At 34.0% G+C, this 21,438-nt stretch overlaps 1 protein-coding gene across 2 annotated transcripts in view; it reads right to left on the bottom strand.

Annotated features, from left to right (window-relative positions):
- Positions 1-489: 489 nt before the first annotated feature.
- The window catches only part of LOC111087127, a 24,752-nt gene continuing 3,803 nt past the window's right edge, over positions 490-21,438 (bottom strand). The window contains exons 1-5 of one of the 2 annotated variants that reach the window (XM_022392670.1): positions 17,010-17,076; positions 15,671-15,899; positions 8,334-8,629; positions 7,768-7,825; positions 490-6,153 (exon numbers count right to left, since the gene is read on the bottom strand). In XM_022392670.1, the coding sequence (XP_022248378.1) occupies positions 1,277-6,153; positions 7,768-7,825; positions 8,334-8,629; positions 15,671-15,872 (5,433 nt within the window). In that variant the 5' untranslated portion in view covers positions 15,873-15,899; positions 17,010-17,076 and the 3' untranslated portion in view covers positions 490-1,276. Of the gene's footprint in view, positions 6,154-7,767; positions 7,826-8,333; positions 8,630-15,670; positions 15,900-17,009; positions 17,077-21,438 lie in introns of those variants that run through there. The other variant, XM_022392669.1, reaches the window with a different exon arrangement.

Raw genomic sequence — 21,438 nt, 5'->3', positions numbered from 1 at the left:
AAATGAAATCGAATATGTATGTAGAATACGTACGTTTTAACGAAGTAATACTTGGTATACAGTAACTTAACTTTTAGCGTTAAGTTCCACTCGTTGGTTTTAATTATGTATATCTTGACGATAAATATATAAAATAAATCAATTAAGAAAAATAAATATACCGCCATTTGCTGTGCGTGATTTAACATCAATCTGAATTTTCGTTTTCTCAAGAGTTATTGCGACCTCTAATATAAATTTTGTTTTGAGTCTGTACTAACGAAAAAGTAAGTAATTTGTATGAAGTCGTGAAACATTAGAATTAAATGAAAGAGATATAAATATTTGTACGAACTCGTGAGTCATAAGAAATACAAAATACGTAGATTATATGAAGTTGTGGATAATAAGAAATAAACAAGTTTATATAATTGAATAAATTCCAAATTTGTTCAGTAAAAGATTTTATTCAACTTTACTTAAAAAATTCGTTGTTATAATTTACAGAGAACTAGAAGTAAAAACATATCACCGGGTATAGTTGAGAAAAAATACGAGATTAGTAAAAACATTTGAAAAACAACTTTAAGAATGAATATCCATCATCGTTAGAGCAATCTATTAGAACTGCAATGTCTATTTTAAAGATGGGTAAAAGTTAGTAAGTTCAATAATTTTGAAGCATTTTAAAGTATAGAACGGAAATATTACAAATAATTTGTTTCTGATCTGGATTATTGAATTTGCCAAGTTTCTGTTAACTTATGTCTATTTTTATTAGTGGTACCTATAGTTACAAACAGATGGCGATAAGCGAAAGAGAGAGAGAGAGAGAGAGAGTTGGGCTCAAAATTTTCAATACAATAATAATTTAAGTCACAAAATTCTTTAGGATTGAGTTCAAAAATGTTATTGAAAGTAATTGGCATGAGCAAAAAAGAGCCCTTCTTATGTTATTTACACTGAAAAAACGAGAATATCATGTTCATGAAAAACCAACCGTTCTCATGTTGGAAGCTTGGGAAAGATCCGAGACGGGGTAAAAATAACATCTAATTTGTCTTCTCACCACCTAGGTTATATAATAGGACTCAGTATTATTTTCTTTAATTTCTCTGCTTTAGTGTTCTTATAACATTATCCTTTATACATAACTACGTTTTGATAATAAAAAGTAAATTATTTACAGACTGGGATGAAAGTAAATTTGATACTGAACTTTCTTTTTTCTCTCTCACTGGTTATGGTGTACAAAAGAAAGAACAAAAACTTTTCACCTTAGTTAAAAAGATAGCACCTAAATTGTCCACACCTGAACCTTCTCTGCTATTATGCACCAGTTGGCATGGTCGTAGTAAGACGAGATAATGTGTAGATCGTCTACGTATTTTTCAATGAGAGATTCTAGTTCACCCTGGCGAAACACATGGTAATATCGGTGATACGTCATAACATTACCTTCTTCGTTGTCTTGTAAACTCTTCTGAGAATTTGACTTAAACAGTAAAGTGTTTTGACTTAAAGATTCAAACTTTCGTTTCGTGGTAATACGTGAAGAATCTGTTTGCTGTGTTGAGTCGACGAGATCTGTTTTGGAGGAACTTGTTGGTTTCATGATGTTGTGTACATGATTATAACATTGAAAATTATCATCAGGGTTTCTCGTTTTGTTCAATACAGAAGATTTGTGGTCTGTTGCATTTATATGATTTTTTTCTTCGTAAACTAACTTCTTTGTTGCAGCGTAATTCTGTTTACTATCCTCTATATGAACTTGGCCTTCAGCTATGACTGAGTTCATTATTTCTTGACCTTTTCTTTGTCTATCAACGATGACAGATTCTGTTATTATTCCAAGGCTATCTGTAACAACCTCTGTTTTTTTGTCTTCAGCTACGACAGTTTTTAACATTTTTCGGTCTCCACCTCTTTCAGCCTCGGTTTTCTGAGCTTTATCTATCCTCGGGTCAAAAATTATTGTAGCCTTTTTATTTTTATTATCTTTAACTTTGTTAGAGCCATTTTGAACTTTGGTGATCACTGTTCTTTGATTTCTTGTATATTCCTTGGTTTGGACTTCAAATTTGACACTGTCTTTTTTTTTATCTTCAGCTGCAACAGCTTTCAGTTCCTTATCTTGAACTATGACTGACCCTGTAAGTTTTTTATTAACGCAGACATCCTCCCAAGCACTTCTGCTATCCATTGGACACTGGATATAACTATGTTGAGCTTTTGGGTCCTCCACAGCTTTGGAAATACCTACTTCAGCTGTAGACATTTGTATATCTCCATAGTGAAGCGATAAGTCTGGAAATACAATTGTTTCCTCTCCAAGAGAGCCCTCTTCCTCTGTTTTGATACACTCACTATGCTCTTTAGGTTTTAAAAAGCGAGAACAAAGCCTATTTGGACGACAGAACATTTCTACTGAGTTTTCTCTTTCGTTCCGAAACCAGACGCTATTACTTGGATCGTTAGTGACAGAAAAAAATTGCGTAACATTATTTTCATTTGTGTTTTCTAGAAATGTCTTTGGTTGTGTTGTCTTTTTGTCAACACTTTTATTACACTTTGTTGTCGATTTCATAAACTTTAAGTCAATATCGTTACTCGATTTTGCCGCTGATCTCTTTAACCGATCACTACTAAAATCATTGCAATTCCCCATTAAATATAGTGGTTTCGTACTCGCGTTCGTGTTAAAAATCTCCGTTGATTTCCCATTATTCATACCAACACCATCTCTCGATGTGGTAAGTGAATTCACGGTCTTGCTACGGCTACATCCTCGCTGCTGTTTCACGTCTACACATTTAACAGCTTTCTCTGGCGATTTCACCACCTTCACGCTATCACTTCCACCTGAGTTATCAAATGAAGCAATGTACTCAGTAACGCTATATTCACTAGATTTCTCTAAATATTTCATTGGTTCCTTGTCAGTGTATTTGCAACGTTTTTCTTGTGATTTCGGAAAACCTACATCTGCAAATTCGTTTGATGACACAATTGATTTTAATGTTTGATCACTGTAATTTTCCTGTTGTTTAACAACTTCTGTATTAGCTTGGCTATTAGGTTTTTCAAGACGTTTTTTCAGTTTAGTAGAAGTACGTTCGCTAGCCATCTCTGTTGGTTCTATCGAAATCACGTTATCACATTCCTTAAATGCAATATACTCGCCTGAAAAATTACCTGCACGACCAGCACAATTTATTGATGCTGCTAATTTCGTAACATCAAATTCATCACATTTCTCTACCGAATTTTCAAGCTCTATATCATGGTTTTTACTACAAGTGTTCAGTTTTTCACTATTTTTATTTTGGGTAGTTAATTGTATCATTTTTTCACTACAATATATATTAGACTTACAAAAGTCTTCTGACGGTTTGATACTACATTCTCCCTCGAAATTGTCTAACGTAATGTCTGGTAAGTCCCTACCCTTGTTTATTATTCTAGGCGAAACATCCACAAACTTATCACATTCAAAAGATTTATTTTCAACAAATTCCATCTTGATAGTATTGTTAAACGCACCGTGTTGGGTAGCGAAATAATCTATACCTGTAAAATAATCAGAATTACCTCTACATTCAGCGAAGTCTGTAGCATTGGGGTGAAAAGGAAGGAAAGACCCTTTGATACGATTTATATCATTTTCACCTAATTCAGTCTCATTTGTTTTCTCACCACCAGGGTGTAACAGACGATGGTCCCCGTTAGTTGAGTTAAACAATTGCTGGCTGAGAGAAGGAATTAGATCAAGGTTTCCAGTATTTTGTGTTTTTTCCAATAGTGAATGTGATAAATGTATTGGTCGAAGATCAAATTCTTTTTTCTTCTTACATATCAAAGCTGTACATTTGGGTATATCTGTTTGGCAAGTAACAGTGGCATCCATGTTCTTGATAAAGTACTGGCTAACATCCTCGTTAAGTGCATTTAAACAAGGCTCCTTTTTTTCACTATCATAATGTAAAATTCTACCCTTTTCGTTGAAATTAAATACATGTTTTGAATGTGTATTATTGATTATGAAGTTTTTTTCAGCTGTAAGTTCGGGTGAAGAAAACATGTGTACTTTTTCGACAAAGGAACCTTTCTGACTTGATGTGTAGCTGTTAGGTGTGGTTTCATGGTTAATCAATGAACAAGGGTCCATCTCCATGGCACCTTTGATAATATCTAAATGAGAATAATTTTGTTCTACATCTAATTTCAAATTATATAGTATTGTAGTACCTGAAGAATTCGTACTCAGTTCAGAGGCAGAAAGGGATGGTGAAGAGTCTGAACGGCTTCCAGAACTATCATGTAACGTTAAAGGAGAAGCTTCTTTATATCGGCTGCCACTTTCTTTCTGTTCTTTTCGCACCATCAGGGCTTCAAGTGCACCATCAGGGCTTCGTTGGATGACCGAAATGATGGACTCCTCGCTGTCAATACTCGATTCACTTTGAACTTCGCTATTGTTCCTGGCTATAACTGACACTATAGACTCATCACTGTCCGCACTGTTGTCGCTCTTTATGCTCTCCCTTCTGCTTGGACTATATGGGAATTCTCGAGCTAACGAAGCTGACGTGTCACCGACAGGATTCCAGTTGCTAGCTGCGTCCACACTCACGCTACGTCTCACTTGCCCTTTCTTTATCCTAGAGACACACGTGTTGTTAGACTGATGAGCTTTTAAACTGAGTGGAGGGGAAGTGTCTTCCCCTTCTTCCCACCCCATCTCACAGAATCCATACCTCAGAAACTTCATTCCACAAACATAACTATCATTGTTTGGTCGATTGGCTTTAAAGCAATTATTAGTAACAGCCAAATGATTTTCAGGTACCCACAAAATTTCGGTGCTTCTTAGCGTGTGAAGTTCGGGCATAGAATAATAGGAAGATATTCGACTTTCCATTTTAACCTGCTCAACTTCAAATGTTTCTCCTCCCGAATTTATTATGTTTTGTCTTTTTTCAAAATTCAAATCTTTAGCAGTCGTAACTTTGTTTTGGCAGCTTTCACTGTTTTCTTGACTTTGAACAGTTTGTAAATTTGTTTTCGGAAAAAGTAAATTGCTTTCTATCTTTTTTTCCTGCAGTTTTTGTACTGTATAGATGTCGTTGACTATGTTGTGAAGAATATTAACATTTTCTGGGTATATTAAGGAAGAGTTTTTTACCTGGTTAGGAGCAAACTCTGAGTAAAGTTCAGGAATCACATTTTTAGATATTTCTTTGCCCTCCGTATTTTCAATGTCATGCTTGGTTTTAACGTTAAGTATATTGTTACCGTTAACAATATCTGAAGGTGCCAGTTTAGTCATAGATATCATATCCTTTGTTACCAGTGATTCTTTTAGTTTTTCTTTGTTAATTTTGATTTCATTCAAGTTGTTAGTTCCAATATCCAATAGACGTTTCAAACAATCAAACTGCGTAACACAGGACATAGAAGACCTAGAGCGTACTAAGCCATTCTTTGTTACAGCTTTCACAAGATACTCCCTTGGATCACTTATTATAGAGATTCTCTTCTGCATATCCTTCATAATTTCCTTGTCTGAAGACCGCCTGATGCGGAAGAAACTCGGTATGATTCCTAGTATATCAGACAGAGACCACTTTTTGTCTTCCTTCTTTTTCATAGATTCTTTCTCATCCTCTGTAGACTCATTTTTATTAATATTGTCTTTATCTAAGTGACGTAGTTCTATGAACATGTTGCCAGGGTCTTCAAAATCCAGGCTTTGATCCCTGTGCAGTTCCTGCTGGGACTGTTGAGTAGATGGGTTAAGCAAATTACTGGGTTTCATACTTTCAGCAAACAATGGACGTCGGATAGAGCTGTAGAAGTGCGGCTTTGAAGTATCCCGTCCAGAAGGTGAAGTGGATGCCGCAAGTCTCATAAAGACACGTCGTATAAAACTGTAACACGTCTCATTGGGGCTGGGTAGTTCTGAGTTGCTGAGACTGCTTTTGTGACAAGGAAGATCACTTTTTTGTTTTCTGTACTGACTGGCAATAGTCTTGAGCACGTTTGTTTGGGTAGAAACATGTTTAGGGTGATTCTCAAGGTTTGAGGGTGACAAGTAAGTGTTGCAAAGCAAAAGGTCATCGTCACTAGTATCAATACTTGTGAATACCCTTTCTGCTGACGAACCACAATCTACAAGAACGCATAAAATACTAGGTTAACTTCAAAGTTATTAACACTAAAAATCACCAATCTTTTGAACTAACACGTACATTTACATGATAATTTGTGGTCAATCTGTTGAGAAAGGTTAATGTAGAAGTGTCATGTTTACAGTCAAGTAATAACACTCTTCACTGTAATTTTACATGACATCACAATATAACTTGTTACGTAATCTCATTAAATGTGAAGGGTTATCTCTAATATTAATAGGATGTTATTCAGTGAAAACAATATGCTGTGAAACTTTGAAGACGAAATAAAGAAATAAGCTGTAAATTGAGTACGACTTACGAACCGCTAGTTATCCTTAGGAATCATTCATTTAGTAATTTTATTTCAGCATCAAATCAAAGTTACGTGATGTCAAAACTTAGAATAACCTTTAACATAATCCTGGTAAAAAATCCCTATTTTATTAAAGGATTCTCAAAATATCATACAAAAACAATACTCGGACAAAAAAATACACAAAGATCACATATATGAAGTAACACAATAGAAAATATTTGATGATAAAGCGATCTTATTATTGGCCATGCTGCATTCCTATGACACCGTTTACTAGATAAATGTATGAAACTAATCTAGTGAAATACATCTACATTATAATGAAGAATCACTAAGCACACACACTACATAAATCATTTCATCTTAGCAGCTAAGGGCAGTAATAAAGACAACGATAGGCAAACTGTATATTTCAATCTGATTATGATTGATCAGAATATGATAGATGTATTGCACTCTTGGATAGCTTCATTAACTTAATAATTTTTCCAAGCGTTTTTTGCAGGACAATATATCTTATTAATGTCTATCTTTTATTTCTCAATTCGTAATTTAAAGTTATTTTTTAAATTACTTTAAGTTTACATGATTTAGAAAGTCCATTTTCTGAAAGAGTAAGGTCCGGTAACTTTGTTGGAAGTTACCAACCTGCTATATGGTTACAGGATCTTCTCTTTGATAAGAACTAGCCATCAGTTATAGAGTTTCTAACTGTTTCTTTTCATTGATTAGGGCTGACTATTTGTTTTAAAGTTGCAGGATGATCTCTTTCATTGATAAGAACTGACCAATTGTCATTAAGTTGCGCCACCTACACAACTAGTCTATTATCATCCATACTATATTGCTGCCACACAACTACAGCCATAAGAGTTAAGTTCCAGCGAATATATCAGTGTGATTCAAAGTTTCGTATTGCTCATCGATTGTGAGCTACAATCTTCAACAAAAGATATGGGTTAAAAATGTAACGTTATAATATAACCAACTCACCATAGAGAGCTAATCGCTGAGTATAAATCTAACTTTACATCATAAAACAACTTACCATAAACGGCTAAACGCTGAATACAAATGTAACTTTACATCATAAAACAACTTAACATAGAGGGCTAATCGCTGAAAACAAATGTAACTTTAGACCATAAAACAACTTAACATAGAGGGCAAATCGGTGAATGCAATGTAACAAAAACTCGCCACAGAGGTCACGTTGTACAAAAATAATTCGGAAAAAATCAGAGTTTATTGTTTATTTTGCAAGACAGTTAAGATAAAAATTATCAAACTCACCTTCACTGACGTTATGTGCAGGTTGATGCCAAGGCACTAACAAGTCCTGAGAGTTGAACTAAGAGAAAATCTTGTTCTATTGTTAATATCCCATATCAAACATTAAAGTTTAGGTTCTTATTTTATTCGTTATGCATCATTTACTTTTGTATATGTATATTTTTAAAATTTATTTTTCGGTTAATATGACATTTAGTACTTAAACGAATTTTACGTAGTTTCGTGTCTTTTATTTTAACTTTTGAATTTCTTTTTTCGTTTTCAGTAACTTCTATAAGAGATTTACACAAAACACTAAAATATGTAAATGAAGATACCCAATAAACATGGACCCAATTTTAATTGTTCAACACTATTAACTTGTTGTATTGATCGACAAATCAAATTATTGAGAAAAGCTATAAAACTTTCTCTGCCAATCACCGAACATTAACATTCAACCGTGAGTAAAATATCAAAACAGTAATTTACATGATAACTTTACATTAGGCTCTGAGTAGAAATAAAAATGCTTGTTTATTGTTACTTTTTATGGTAAAAAATTGAAATTACATAGAAATGCTTACTTTACAATGATTTTGCTCCATAGCCCATACAGTTATTATTACTTTGCCTCCTATCCTCAAAATTCGCGCTAGTTCCTGAAGCGCCCTCACGCGGCGTTCAGTAGTAGCAAAATGGTGTATTACAGCTATTGATATAGCTGCATCGAAGCTCTCGTCACGAAATGGTAGCTGATGGTTGTCGCACGTGAGTGCTTCCCGCCCTCTTTTCTTAGCGGTTTGAAGCATGGAGTTGCAGTGATCTACACCCACTTTGTACACCTCAGAATTTAGGTCTAGATATTTTCCATTTCCACAACCTGTGAGTAAATGACAGTTTTTCACTAAACTGCTAAATCTGAATCAACAACTTCCCTATACCTCATAACAAGCTAACTCAAACTATACTTCAAAAATACTTCATATATCATGTGCGACGCCCATGTCTTATAGGAGCGTCTCTTATTGATTAAAAAATACAGCATACCATTCATTATGTATTTCGAATTATCATAATGATTTTTTATACATATTTGTATTTTTAAAGGTACGTTCTAAACCATACATACACACAACTTTGTTCATATCTTGAAGTATGCACGTGGCCTGGCTTTATTTTGATACGATATTCGTACTTCTACCATACAGAGGCAAAGACATGTCCGAACACTGGCAAACTCAATAAACTCAGTAGATATGGGTATGTAGGGTACTATAAAGAAAATCCCTTATTTATAATTATTGTATCTTAAAAACTACTTGTTCTAGGATAACAAAATTTTACTAGAGGCATGTTGAGGATCATGAATTTTATTCAGGAAAGCTTGGGCGTTTCAAAAACCTTTACAGACGATGTTCAATGTGCCTTTCATCTTTCTCAATCACCATATCAAACCTATTCGTATTATCGAAAGATGGAGAAACAAAGACAAGAAATAGAAGCAAGGCTAGCTTGCGAGAAAAGAGGTTTGGATATACAATGTAAAGCGGTTTTGAAACACCTTGATACTGTTTCTAAACTTTCCTGAATAGAACTTATGGTTCTCAATGTGTCTTCAGTGAATCCTTGTTCCCCAAGGATAAGTAGTTTTTAAGATAAAATCATTTTAAATGTAAGATTTTCTTTATAATGGACACTGTGTGTCATTCAAGTAATAATTTGAAAACAAAACATATTAACTCTTGTATAAGATTTCTTGAATAATTCACTTCAAAGGACCAATTTAAAACTGTATTTTATTTTATTTTTGCAAAATGATTCTAAAACCACAACAACTGATCTCCCCTTACAATGCCTTCTTTTACTTGATGAGAATTATTAGTCTATTTTCTTATAAATTGAAGACACCGAATACTCCTACCAAGAAAGTATCAAAGTTCTGTGCTTAAAGCGTCGAACGCGATTATCTTCTGTGATAAAAACGTCACGTCACTTTTAACTATGCTTATTATTCTATAGAAGTTATCTAAAATTCACAGACTTGGATAATTGTCAGTATTTAAAATATAATTCTTTCGCCAATTGTCAAAATAAAAGGCTTTTACTTATACTTCTTAATAGTATAGATATATCCTGTGTTAATGTTGGGCTTAGGATTCTTCTACAGTAGGTGTCTATGACTTGTTAACGATAAATTCAACGATGAATAAACAGCACGCACTTCACTTGTTTTCAAATAATATATATCTATCTATTCGGAACAAGTTAAACTATGTACAACAAATTCTTCAACACTATAGAGATTATAGGCATATTATCAACACGATATATATATAGTTCTCTTCTTCTTGTCAATAGTCCACTTAGCTCTATTCAATTGCTTTAGAATTTCAGTCAACAAGCTGAACTATCTTCTCTATTACTATCGCACTAGTATTCTGTGTGTGTTTCACTTAAAATTGTGGCGCGAGTTACCGTAATCATTTAGTCTTCTTTCTTCTAAATATGCTCTGTTCCTTTTGTCAAAGTGCACTCAAGCTGATTCAATTACTTTAGAACCATGTTTTGACGGAATAATTATTCTTTTTATTTACTTTCTACTGTTAGATTTACTCAAACATATTAAACGTTAAGCCTATGTTAATTGTTAAGCATATCACTTCTAGGAGAGTTCACTTCACGCCGAACTTTTCCTTGCCCGTAACTTTACTCTCTTCTACTCTTGTTTGTCTTCTGTTTTTGCTCGTCTCTATCACTTAATCGTCTGCCCGCCTTCTAGAAATTTCTGTATTCTCGACGTCAGTTTATTGCACGCGACGTTCGATATTCTCAACATCAATGGATTATAAACACAACTTCCTTCAATCGTCTGCTTATAACTCTCATTATAACAAAACTAAACAATAATAAAATATTCACTCACAAAATAAGAAACTCTAATAATACCAATAATGTTTGCGTTAATATGTTTTATAGGAAGGAAACCCAATGGTTATATTCCAGCATCCTCCTCAAATACACCATATATACAGTTTAATCTTTAATACACTACTACGCGGATTTATTTTTCCTGTATTGTTGAAAATGACCATTTAAGTGACAATGTGGAAAGTCTTGTTTCTGCCAGACAAAAGGTTAACATTTCCACCGTGAGAGATACCTGGAAAGAATCAAACAGCTTTATCATGTACTAGGAAAACACTGGCTTCATAAATTACTCGTTTGATACAAACATTTTTTTTTCTGGAGATGCTCAAACTAATCTGTTTCATTTTCGGGTGTAACAAACCCCGTTCTATAAAGCAACATACTGTTAAGCCTTTTGAACTTTCAAGTGATGTCAAGTGAAGTAACCAAGGCATGACAAAAACATGCATTATCTACACACTACTTTAAAAAGTTGGTAACATCGTGTTCATATAATCGTAGTATGTGCATGCACATGTAGTTATATTAAATATGCATGCACATGTAAGATGATTCTCACAGCATCGTTTATTGCTGCTAGAAATACCGACAATTTTAAAGCTCATTCTGAAAATACACCAGTAAATATTGTTACCGTGAAAGTGAAATGATATATAGGAGTGTAAAAGGCACATTTCTTCAGCAGCTTAGTTAAAATCACACGATACAATATAATTCCGGAATATTTATATAAAAGCCCAAGCCGTTTAATTGGAGTTCTTGTTGTTTCGTTTGACGCAAAGCTGTACAGCAAGCTATAAGCGCTGTGTCAGTTGCAGGGATCGAACCATGATTATTAGCGTTTTAAGCCCGGAAGTATACCACTGAGCCAACGGGGGACTGGTCAGTTAAGAGTTATTACTTACAGTTTTTTAAAGTTAAAGAAAGATCGATTATGTTGTGCTCATCTCTACCCTATTTGGTATTCGTTAACTTACTCTTCACTCTTGATTGTAATTGAATAAAAATGAATTACCGCATTTGTTCAGAAAATGAAACTGTATTTAAGTAGAAAAATAATACTCGATTTGAGTTGAATTCATAAACTACAATTTCAATAAAAGGTAAGAAAGAAAAATACAGTAAGCTGAAAGGTAACATTAATTGACTTAAACAACGAAGCAAAACATCAGCAGAACTTAATAAGCAAGTCTTAACCCTTTAAAGTTGGAACAGAAATTATTGAGAGCACCAAAGCCGCTTTCACAATCCACAAATTACACGAACTCTATCGCGTGGGCTGGGCGTGGCCCCTAGTAGTTAGCGTGCCGGACAGTAGATCTGATGGTCCGAAGTTTACGTCAAAAAGTTGTCTCAAAATTGCGCTCCGCACTTTGGGATCGTGAATGCGTTAAAAGACTGACCTGTCAAATTCTACTATTTGATTAATATAGCCCAAGAGTTGGCGGTGGGTGCTGTTGGCTAGCGGTCTTCCCTCTAATCTATCAATTCAGAATCAGGAACGGCTAGCATAGGTAGTCCTTGTGTATATTTGTGCGTATATCAGAAACAAACAAACAGACTATAGCAAAGCTGGCCAATCACGTGGTGGATTACAGAAACTTAAAAGTATCGCTACTCCAGGTGAAAGTAGTAAAATAGCCTCACACTCATTGTGATATTGAACACAATACATCTATCCCATGAAAGATGTAACATTCTTGATATATTCATGCTGCTAAGAGTAAGATCGTCTAGGAATAAATTAGCACACGACTAAATATTTCATAACAATTAAGATATCGCGTTTCTATGGCACATATAACTACTAGGGGAAAAACTCATACTTCGCATACAAAACATTTTTTGGTTGTGGTATTTTATATTTGAATGCACAAAGTTTATAAAATGTAAAGGCAGTGCTGTGTATTTAAAGTAATTAAACCAGCTAAGAGTGTCTTGTTTTCCCTTAACGAGTCTATAAATTTTATTGTTCGACGTTAATCTGTAATATTAATGTTATAAAATATCTTCCATGTTTATTCTCGAAGGACATCAAAGTGTTCAGGGTATTGCAGACATATTGGCTGTATGTGAATGCTCAGTTAGGCGCTAAAACAAATCTCAGATTGATTCGCTAAACCTACCCGAAGCTCTTTGATAATCTTGAAGCAGCTTTGAAAGGGAGAAATGTTTCGGATAAATTACTTTTGTTTTCGTTGGTTAGGAGGTATTCTTGTGGATTAAAAAAAGGAAATTGTAGCATTAAAACATTTCAGGGAATATTTCCTCACATGTATGAAAGTAGTAAAAATAACGTATCTTTTGTCTTCCCTACCAACTTCTATCTTGAGTAAATTCGTATAAGAAAATATTTAAATATTTAGTGACTTTTATACATTGTTCCAAGTCAAATAGAAGAGATAAAATTTACTTTCTGTTGTTATCATCTTATCATTGTTGGGGAAATACTTTACGTTCGTAATTGCATGTTTTAAAAACAGTTATTCCCTTAATTACAACATTTTTCGATGTTTTTTAAATATCCCTGAAGCTGCTAATACGGCAGGTTATGATACCAGGGTCTACAGAAGGAAAATAGACAACTTGAAAAATTAAAAAGAATGCTTATTGATAGGAAATTTTTCAAAATCTAGCAGAAAAAGTATACTACATATAAGTGAGATTTATTTTAAGATCAACATACTGTTACGTCTCTGTGTTCGTTTGTTAATTTTCCGCAGAAATTGTTTCCGAAGAACTTCAGCGATACAAGTCCTTTCTTAAATAAAACTAATTTATTCTTTTTCAATTCAACTTTGCAGTACACTTAATTTCCATAGTCATTTTAACTTAAAGACAATCTAGAATTCACAACGAATGATTCACGCACTTTACTTACTACCGCGCTTGACTCAATTGTCCGTCTCTATCTCTGCCTGTCTGCAATTAAATTCCGATTAATTGTCTCGCTTTATCTGGCGCACTTATATACAAGAATAGAGGGCGCGTAGAAAAGACTAGAGTTGCGACGAACAGACATGATCCTTCTAGAATCTCATGACGTGTTACTAGAGTCACGTGACTTCCGCTGTCGTAACAATACTTTTTAACTTGAGAAAATGTATTAAATAAAACAAACAAGCAACAGCACTATAAAGCTTTGCTCGTTTAATAATAAAAAAACAGTGGTGGAAATGCAGTGAGGGTATCTCTATAAATAAGAAACTAAACAATACAATCATCATTTCAGCTTTTTCTGTACAGCTAGCTAGCTGTTAGATTTTAAACATGGATTTTAGAGAAGCATAAGCAAAAAAGACAAGTAAAATCTTATTTGTATTTATGTGCTAATGCTGGTTGGGAGGAGTTATTTTCGGTTATAGGGTTTGAAGTTATTTGGGATCTATAATTTTTTTAGAAATTTCATGCCTTATCGGTAACCGTTTATAGATGTTTAGGTCGTGCTTTGGCTTGTTATGTTACACAGCTTGAATCACTTTCGTGGAACAGTAAAATTAGTTATAATCAAATAATTTTGAACACTTCAATATTTTTTACAGCTTACTAAAATAGACACGGTTAACTTTGCGTGTTTTATGAAAATTTATAAAAATTAGTTTCAAAGGATTCTTTGAAAAGCCATCTCGAAGAGAAGAACGTCAGTTGATGGATCGATGAACTATGGCAAATCGAACGATACACACAGCTCACGCTACAAACACGCTCATTCATGGCCCGACTCTACTTTACTGCCTTTACATTAAATCTAGCCTGACTAAAGTTTGACGTAAGATGACGCACGTCTACAAAAAACTATTCGTCACTCAACTTTTACGGAGTTGTTTCTTAAGTAAAAACATGCACCGCATTCAATAGAGGTCAATAATTATCGGTATTATCGGTTAACATTTTGACATTTGTAACAGAAAAAAACAAAAAAACAATTGTGCCTGCAGCGCTGACAGATTCCAAGCACTGTTGCTTGCCAAGCATAACATACGAGCAACAAACACAATACTTTTGAAAACTTCTTCTGGTAACATCTAGAGCATTTCTTCTTAGCAAGTCTGTTGTTGCATCTCTTGTAATTAGAATTATGAAAGCGCTAACCCCAACGATGTTGCTTTTGATCGAACACTCTTCTCTCAGAGGGTGAACTTGATGATTAGGAGGAAAGAGATCCTGTTACTTTCAGAAGTATCATAAAGTGACTCAACTCATGCTTAACGTCTCTAAATTGGATGCCATAAAAATAGATTAGTTTTTTATATTAACTTAAAGCCGTAAATAATTGGCTAATGAAGGGTAAAAACAACAATAATTCGATTAGACTTAAAAGGGGCTAATCGCGATTTTGGAAGAACAAGCCAGACCTCTGTAGGCAGTGGATCCCATGGTGTTACGAGCCTGTTGTTGATGGATTACTGTTACCCCTTAAAAACAACATATGATGCGTTTGCTTCAAAAACAACTATGTGATGTAATAATTAAAACATAACTACTCAAAATATATTATTGAAAGCTTATAATCTATGTGTCATATTTCCATATAGGTTGAAATAAAAATTTTGATTACTAATGAAATTTTTTCTTTTTGAAAACAAATTGACACCAAATCACGTTCTACTTCCCGCAATCTGCTGTCATTTAAAAAGGCTACTCCTTATCAACATGATGAATGTATAATTACCATAACCATTAAAAAGATCATTGCTTTGGGAACGAAAGTGAGATTTGATAAGCTGCACATGTCCATTCGTACGTTAGAGAAAAGTAAACTTAACACCATAAAGAGATCTCATTAAATTAACAACTTATAATTAAATCGTTTTAGAGATATACATACATACAGATGCAAATTCGTGTCCTTTTTATTTTTCTGTACACGGTAATTCAACTTTTAGAATGTATATAAATATATGTAAATAAATACTAGAATTTTACCATGATACAGTAATGTTCTATGAGATTAATAAATCACCTATTTGAACACAAAAAATATCCAACATACCAATATCTGCTACCAAACTCCCGGGTTCTAAGTCCAAAATAAACTGTTTCACATGCGGCCAAGGCATATATCGGGAATCAGTAAAATGTGGCGCAATTTGATCATATACGTCGTGAACATATGCCTTTTCTAGTGCTATAGATCGGGCTTGCCTTTCTTCTTGCGCCGAGTCCGTCTCTTTCTCAGGCATACAAGGAGTCATTTGATCGGTGACGGTAGAGGGCGCTACCTGTACCAGTTACATAATAAAAGTAAAACAAAAGAGGAAAAATTCTTCAGATGTATAAATTATAAGAAGCTCATAACTAGTAGTTGTGGAATTCATAGCATACCCACCTTGAGTTAAAGTTGTGAAAGTCATAGCATAGCCACCTTGAATTAAAGTTGTGACATTCATAGCATACCCACCTTGAATTAAAGTTGTGACATTCATAGCATACCCACCTTGAATTAAAGTTGTGAAATTCATAGCATACCCACCTTGAATTAAAGTTGTGAAATTCATAGCATACCCACCTTGAATTAAAGTTGTGAAATTCAGAGCATTTGAATGGGATTTTATTCAGGTATATTAAAATTTTAATAACAATGAAAAGTTTGAATATCACAACATTTTTATTTATATCTTTAAACTTTTAATTCAAATGTATAAATTCCTAACTTAGAGGTTTCCTAATGTGATTTTTAACTATCTTCCAAAAATAACAAAAAGAAACTTGAGTTGAATATAATAACAAAAAAGGTAGCTATAAGTTCTGATTTCTCTTACACCATAAAATATAATCAGTTTTCTATTCTCTCATACAGGGCCGGGCGTGGGTTAGTAGTTAGCGTGTTCGGATTGTGAATCTTAGAATTCACGGTTCGAAACCCGTTGCCGCAAAAATGTGTTCTTGCCATAGAAAACATATTAGGAATGCCATTTTTCAATATAGTTTAGGAATTGCGCTAAACTTAATGCGGCCAAATTTTCCTCAGAGTTTTTCTTGTGGTTATTTCAGAAATACAAACACCACATCGAGTATTAAACCTTTTCAGACATTTCAACTGAACAAAGTAACTAATTAAGAACATAACTTCAGAAATGAGGAACATGTTTCAAAGAATCTACGTTATGTAAAACATTTACCTCACAGTCAGTCTGATAAAAACAAACAAAAAGATGAACGGAAAAATATACATTTCTGCTATACGACACTCTGACTGTAGCCTTACATAAACATTATTTAAGTAATAAACGCTAATAACAAAAATTTCTTTTTAAACATAAAACGGTTTTTCAGTGGAACTTATCCAGTTGCCTTAAATGATAATTAAAGATTCCTCTGTAAAAATATACCTTGTTTTCGACGTCGCAAGAATCCTGTTTCACTGTACCCCCAGTCTTTTACAGCTTTTAAACTAGGCAAAGTCAATCCCGTTGGTGACTTTTAAGTGCGGTCAGAGTAGAATTGTTTAAGAACATTCTGCTTGGATGTTCATTCTAACACTGAACGGATTAGAGTGAGAAGACAGAAGCCGGTAACAGCGCTTGGCTTACGTCAATGAGACAGAAGCCGGTAACAGCGCTTGGCTTGCGTCAATGAGACAGAAGCCGGTAACAGCTCTTGGCTTGCGTCAATGAGACAGAAGCCGTAACAGCGCTTGGCTTGCGTCAGTGAGACAGAAGCCGGTAACAGCGCTTGGCTTGCGTCAATGAGACAGAAGCCGGTAACAGCGCTTGGCTTGCGTCAATGAGCCAGAAGCCGGTAACAGCGCTTGGCTTGCGTCAATGAGACAGAAGCCGGTAACAGCGCTTGGCTTGCGTCAATGAGCCAGAAGCCGGTAACAGCGCTTGGCTTGCGTCAATGACATACTTTCGTTTACATCCACTCCGATTTACGTCACCACGTGTCCGCGAGACTGGAGGCTGTGCTCTGTGCAGTATGAGAACAGATGACGTCACCGTCTCGCCATCGATTGATGTCGAACTGATGGGGATACATGGATGATATTATCTTCATTTACTTGTTTTCGAAACTAAGATTTCTCCAAGAAGCAGTGATTGCGTGGGAGGGAGATGTTTATTACTGTACGTGGGAGTTTTAGATATGCTTTCTAAGTGTAGAACCTTCAGTTACAACATTTTACTACCCACAGGAGTCGCTTAGATACAAGAATACAGTGAATAAAATTTTAATATTAATAATCTAATGATACAATTATTAATGCATGAATGTAAAGTCAATTTCTGGAAACATAAGTAAATTGTATATTTTATACTTTCGCTGCCAGGATATCGATAAGTCATATTTAAAAAGGGCAAAGTGTGTTTAATATGACTAACCTTTTTTAGTTTGTTGCATCTATATAAATATCATTATTTATCGTTTCATGTATGCGATTATCATCCGTATCATACAAAAAAAGGCATTTCTACAGGACTAGAATAGTTAAACTGAATCATGAGGTTTTGATACAAGTTTTGTAATTAAACATAGCTATCTAGGTTATTAGTTCATGGCAATACTCAAACCAATCAGGCTATCTATGGCACTTATTTAACAGGATACTTAAATATATATATATGTGTGTGTGTGCGTGACGTGCGAAACCGTAAAAGTGAAAAAAATATTTAAAAATAGGAAATCTTGCTTCATTTTATTTCAAAACTCAATGAAATGCACTACGTAAAATTTGTTAACTACAATTAAACCCAAACCCAAAATAACGAGCTGCAAAAAAACATGTTTACGTAAACTATATGAAATCCTTAACATTTGTAATGTTTCATACATTAACATCTACTGCAGTGAATTGTCAAGTTTCCAATAAATTTATTATTTCATAGTTTTGGAAAGGTTTAAACAACTTATTTGAGTCTATAAGAGGCCTGGTGGTTAAGGCTCTTGACTCGCAGTTTGTGGGTCACGGGTTCGAATCCCCATCATCAAACATACTCATTCATTCAGCCGTAAGGGCTATATTATGTTGCTGTCAATCCTACTACTCTTTGGTAAAAGAGTAGCCTAAGAGTTGGCGATGGGTGGTGTTGACTAGCTACCTTCCCTCTAGACTATCACTACTAAATTAGGGATGGCTAGCGCATATAGCCCTCATGTAGCTTTGCGTAAAATTCAAAACAAAACAAACAAACTGTAAAGAACATAGAAAACCACTGTCGCTACTGATAGCCCTCATGTAGCTTTGCGTAAAATTCAAAACAAAACAAACAAACTGTAAAGAACATAGAAAACCACTGTCGCTACTTCTTTGTGTGAAATCTTTAAAACTGAAATTCTAATTGGTTAATACATTATTTGGAACAATATTTATAGCTAATTTAAAAAAAAATCTTTGAAAATTCATCATGATTTACGAATAGAATGTAAAAACAAACTTAATCGAGTTGGTAACTGGCTCGTACGATAATACGACACTGACATACAAAGATAATGACATTTGTTTAATAATGAAGATGAAGACGGTTAATAAAACATAAAATATTTTATTTACAAGGTTCGAACGTTTCGGAATAACCTATTCCATCTTCAGCGAAATCTGAAAATTGTGTTACAAAGATGATTATTACTAAAATTATAATATAATGACATAATCATTAGAAGGTAAAAGAACTTTTAATGGCCTCTATACTAATTTCAATAGTTTTATTCCCAAATTTTTCAAACGTGCCCCTAGTAGCACAGCGGTATGCCTGCGGACTTACAACGCTAGAATCCGGGTTTCGATACCCATGGTGAGCAGAGCACAGATAGCCCATTGTGTAGCTTTGTGCTTAATTACAAACAAACAAACAATCTTCAAACGTAATCTGGCTATACCATTGTTAAATAGAAATTTTGATCTTTGTTCTAATTATTTTATTTTACACGAAGAAATTACCCTTTTACATAAACACATGTTAAATAATGGCTATCCGATTGATTTTCTATCGAAGATTACACGCAATTTCCTAAACAACAAAAACCAACCACCAGCCAATGTACATACCGTCCCAAATTTCCCCTCATTACCTTCCTTCCTTTTATGGGTTCGCAATCTCTACTAACTAAAAAACAACTCTATTCCTTAATAAAAAACTTCTATCCTCAAATTCAGCTTAGAATAACATACAGACCTAGCCTTCACATTTTCAGCACAAAGATCAAATGCCTAAACTTCTACGTTCATGGCTCATGTATAAATATACGTTTAGTGACTGTAAGGTCATGTACATTGGCAAAACGAAATGCCACTTAATAATTAGTCTGTGAACATTTATGAGTATCTAACAGAATCAACCATCCACTACATTAAACACATATTTCAGTACAAATATCAAGTATCTAAATGGCTCATGTATAAATATACGTGTAGAGACTGTAAGGTCACGTACATTGGCAAAATAAAACGCCACTTAATAATTAGTCTGTGAACATTTATGAGTATCTAACAGAACCAACCATCCACTACATTAAACCCAACCACTCATCCATTTGTTCACATTCTGAAACCACAGGTCACAATATTTCATTTAACGATTTCTCTATCATCACCACAGGATCTTCAGACCTTGACCTCTACATTAAACAAAGTCTACTCATAACTAAAGACTGTCCAACCCTTAACGACTCACAAAGCTCTTTAGATCTAAAATTGTTCTAAGTTTCACACTTAACTCAGCTGTTGTATATTATGTATATATAAACATTGTTTCATCCATCCATTTACCGTTTTTCTTAATAACTAACTCAACTAATGATTACGTTATTATATTATAATTTTAGTAATAATCATCTTTGTAACACAATTTTCAGATTTCGCTGAAGATGGAATAAGTTATTCCGAAACGTTCGAACCTTGTAAATAAAATGTTTTATGGGTTATCAACCGTCTTCTTCTTCATTATTAAACTTCGGTTTCTCCAAAATGACATTAGTTGTTAATAAACTGATCATTATAAAACTTCTTATTAAGAAGCTATCAAATATTATTGACGATGCTGTTAGTTATTATAAGTATACTGAAGAATTGTAATACATAGATAATGTCAGCATTAACTACAGAATTGAAATATATGTAGATTATGATAGCCCTAAAGGCATAACTGAAATATATAAATGGTTATCAAAAACTTCTGATCAAAGCAAACTATCAACATAGTTCAAAACGAAAATCTATGGATATATATGGATAATTTCGCATACCGTTCTTACCTACAACGATAAGAATGCATTGATTTATCATCTGTGTTCCCTTGATGTTAGCGATATTTTCGGCCGTAATCCCAATTTCAGAATTGAAAGATACAAGTGATGGGAATACATTGTTAACTACAGGATTGAAATATACAAGTTTTTACAGTGCATTATTAACCACAGAATTGGAATAAACACGTTTTCATAGTGCATTATTAACTACAGAATTGGAATAAACATGTTTTTAAGGAGGATTGTTAACTATAGGTTTGAAATATACAGGTTTTTACAGTGGAAATATACAGGTCTTGACAATGCAGTGATAACTACAGAACTGAAACACAAAGGTTATAATTGACGCGCACACCTGAGAATATTCGGAAGTACTAAGTTGATACATTACCAGAACCTGTTTGAAATTGTTTGATTGATACGTACACCCTAAAATATCTAATAATGGTTCCATTTGCATTTTTGAACTAGACTTAAAAATGTAAGACGTATGACTACTAGAAATATGTTTTTATATAATTATCCAATAGTTTGTTTGTTTGTTTAAAGTTAAGCACAAAACTACACAATGGGCTATCT

Source organism: Limulus polyphemus, unplaced genomic scaffold (assembly GCF_000517525.1).
Source record: "Limulus polyphemus unplaced genomic scaffold, Limulus_polyphemus-2.1.2 Scaffold1767, whole genome shotgun sequence".
NCBI classification, from domain to species: Eukaryota; Metazoa; Arthropoda; class Merostomata; order Xiphosura; family Limulidae; genus Limulus; species Limulus polyphemus.
The sequence above is the reverse complement of the archived record's forward strand: the minus strand, read 5'-3'. Positions and strand labels throughout refer to the sequence as shown.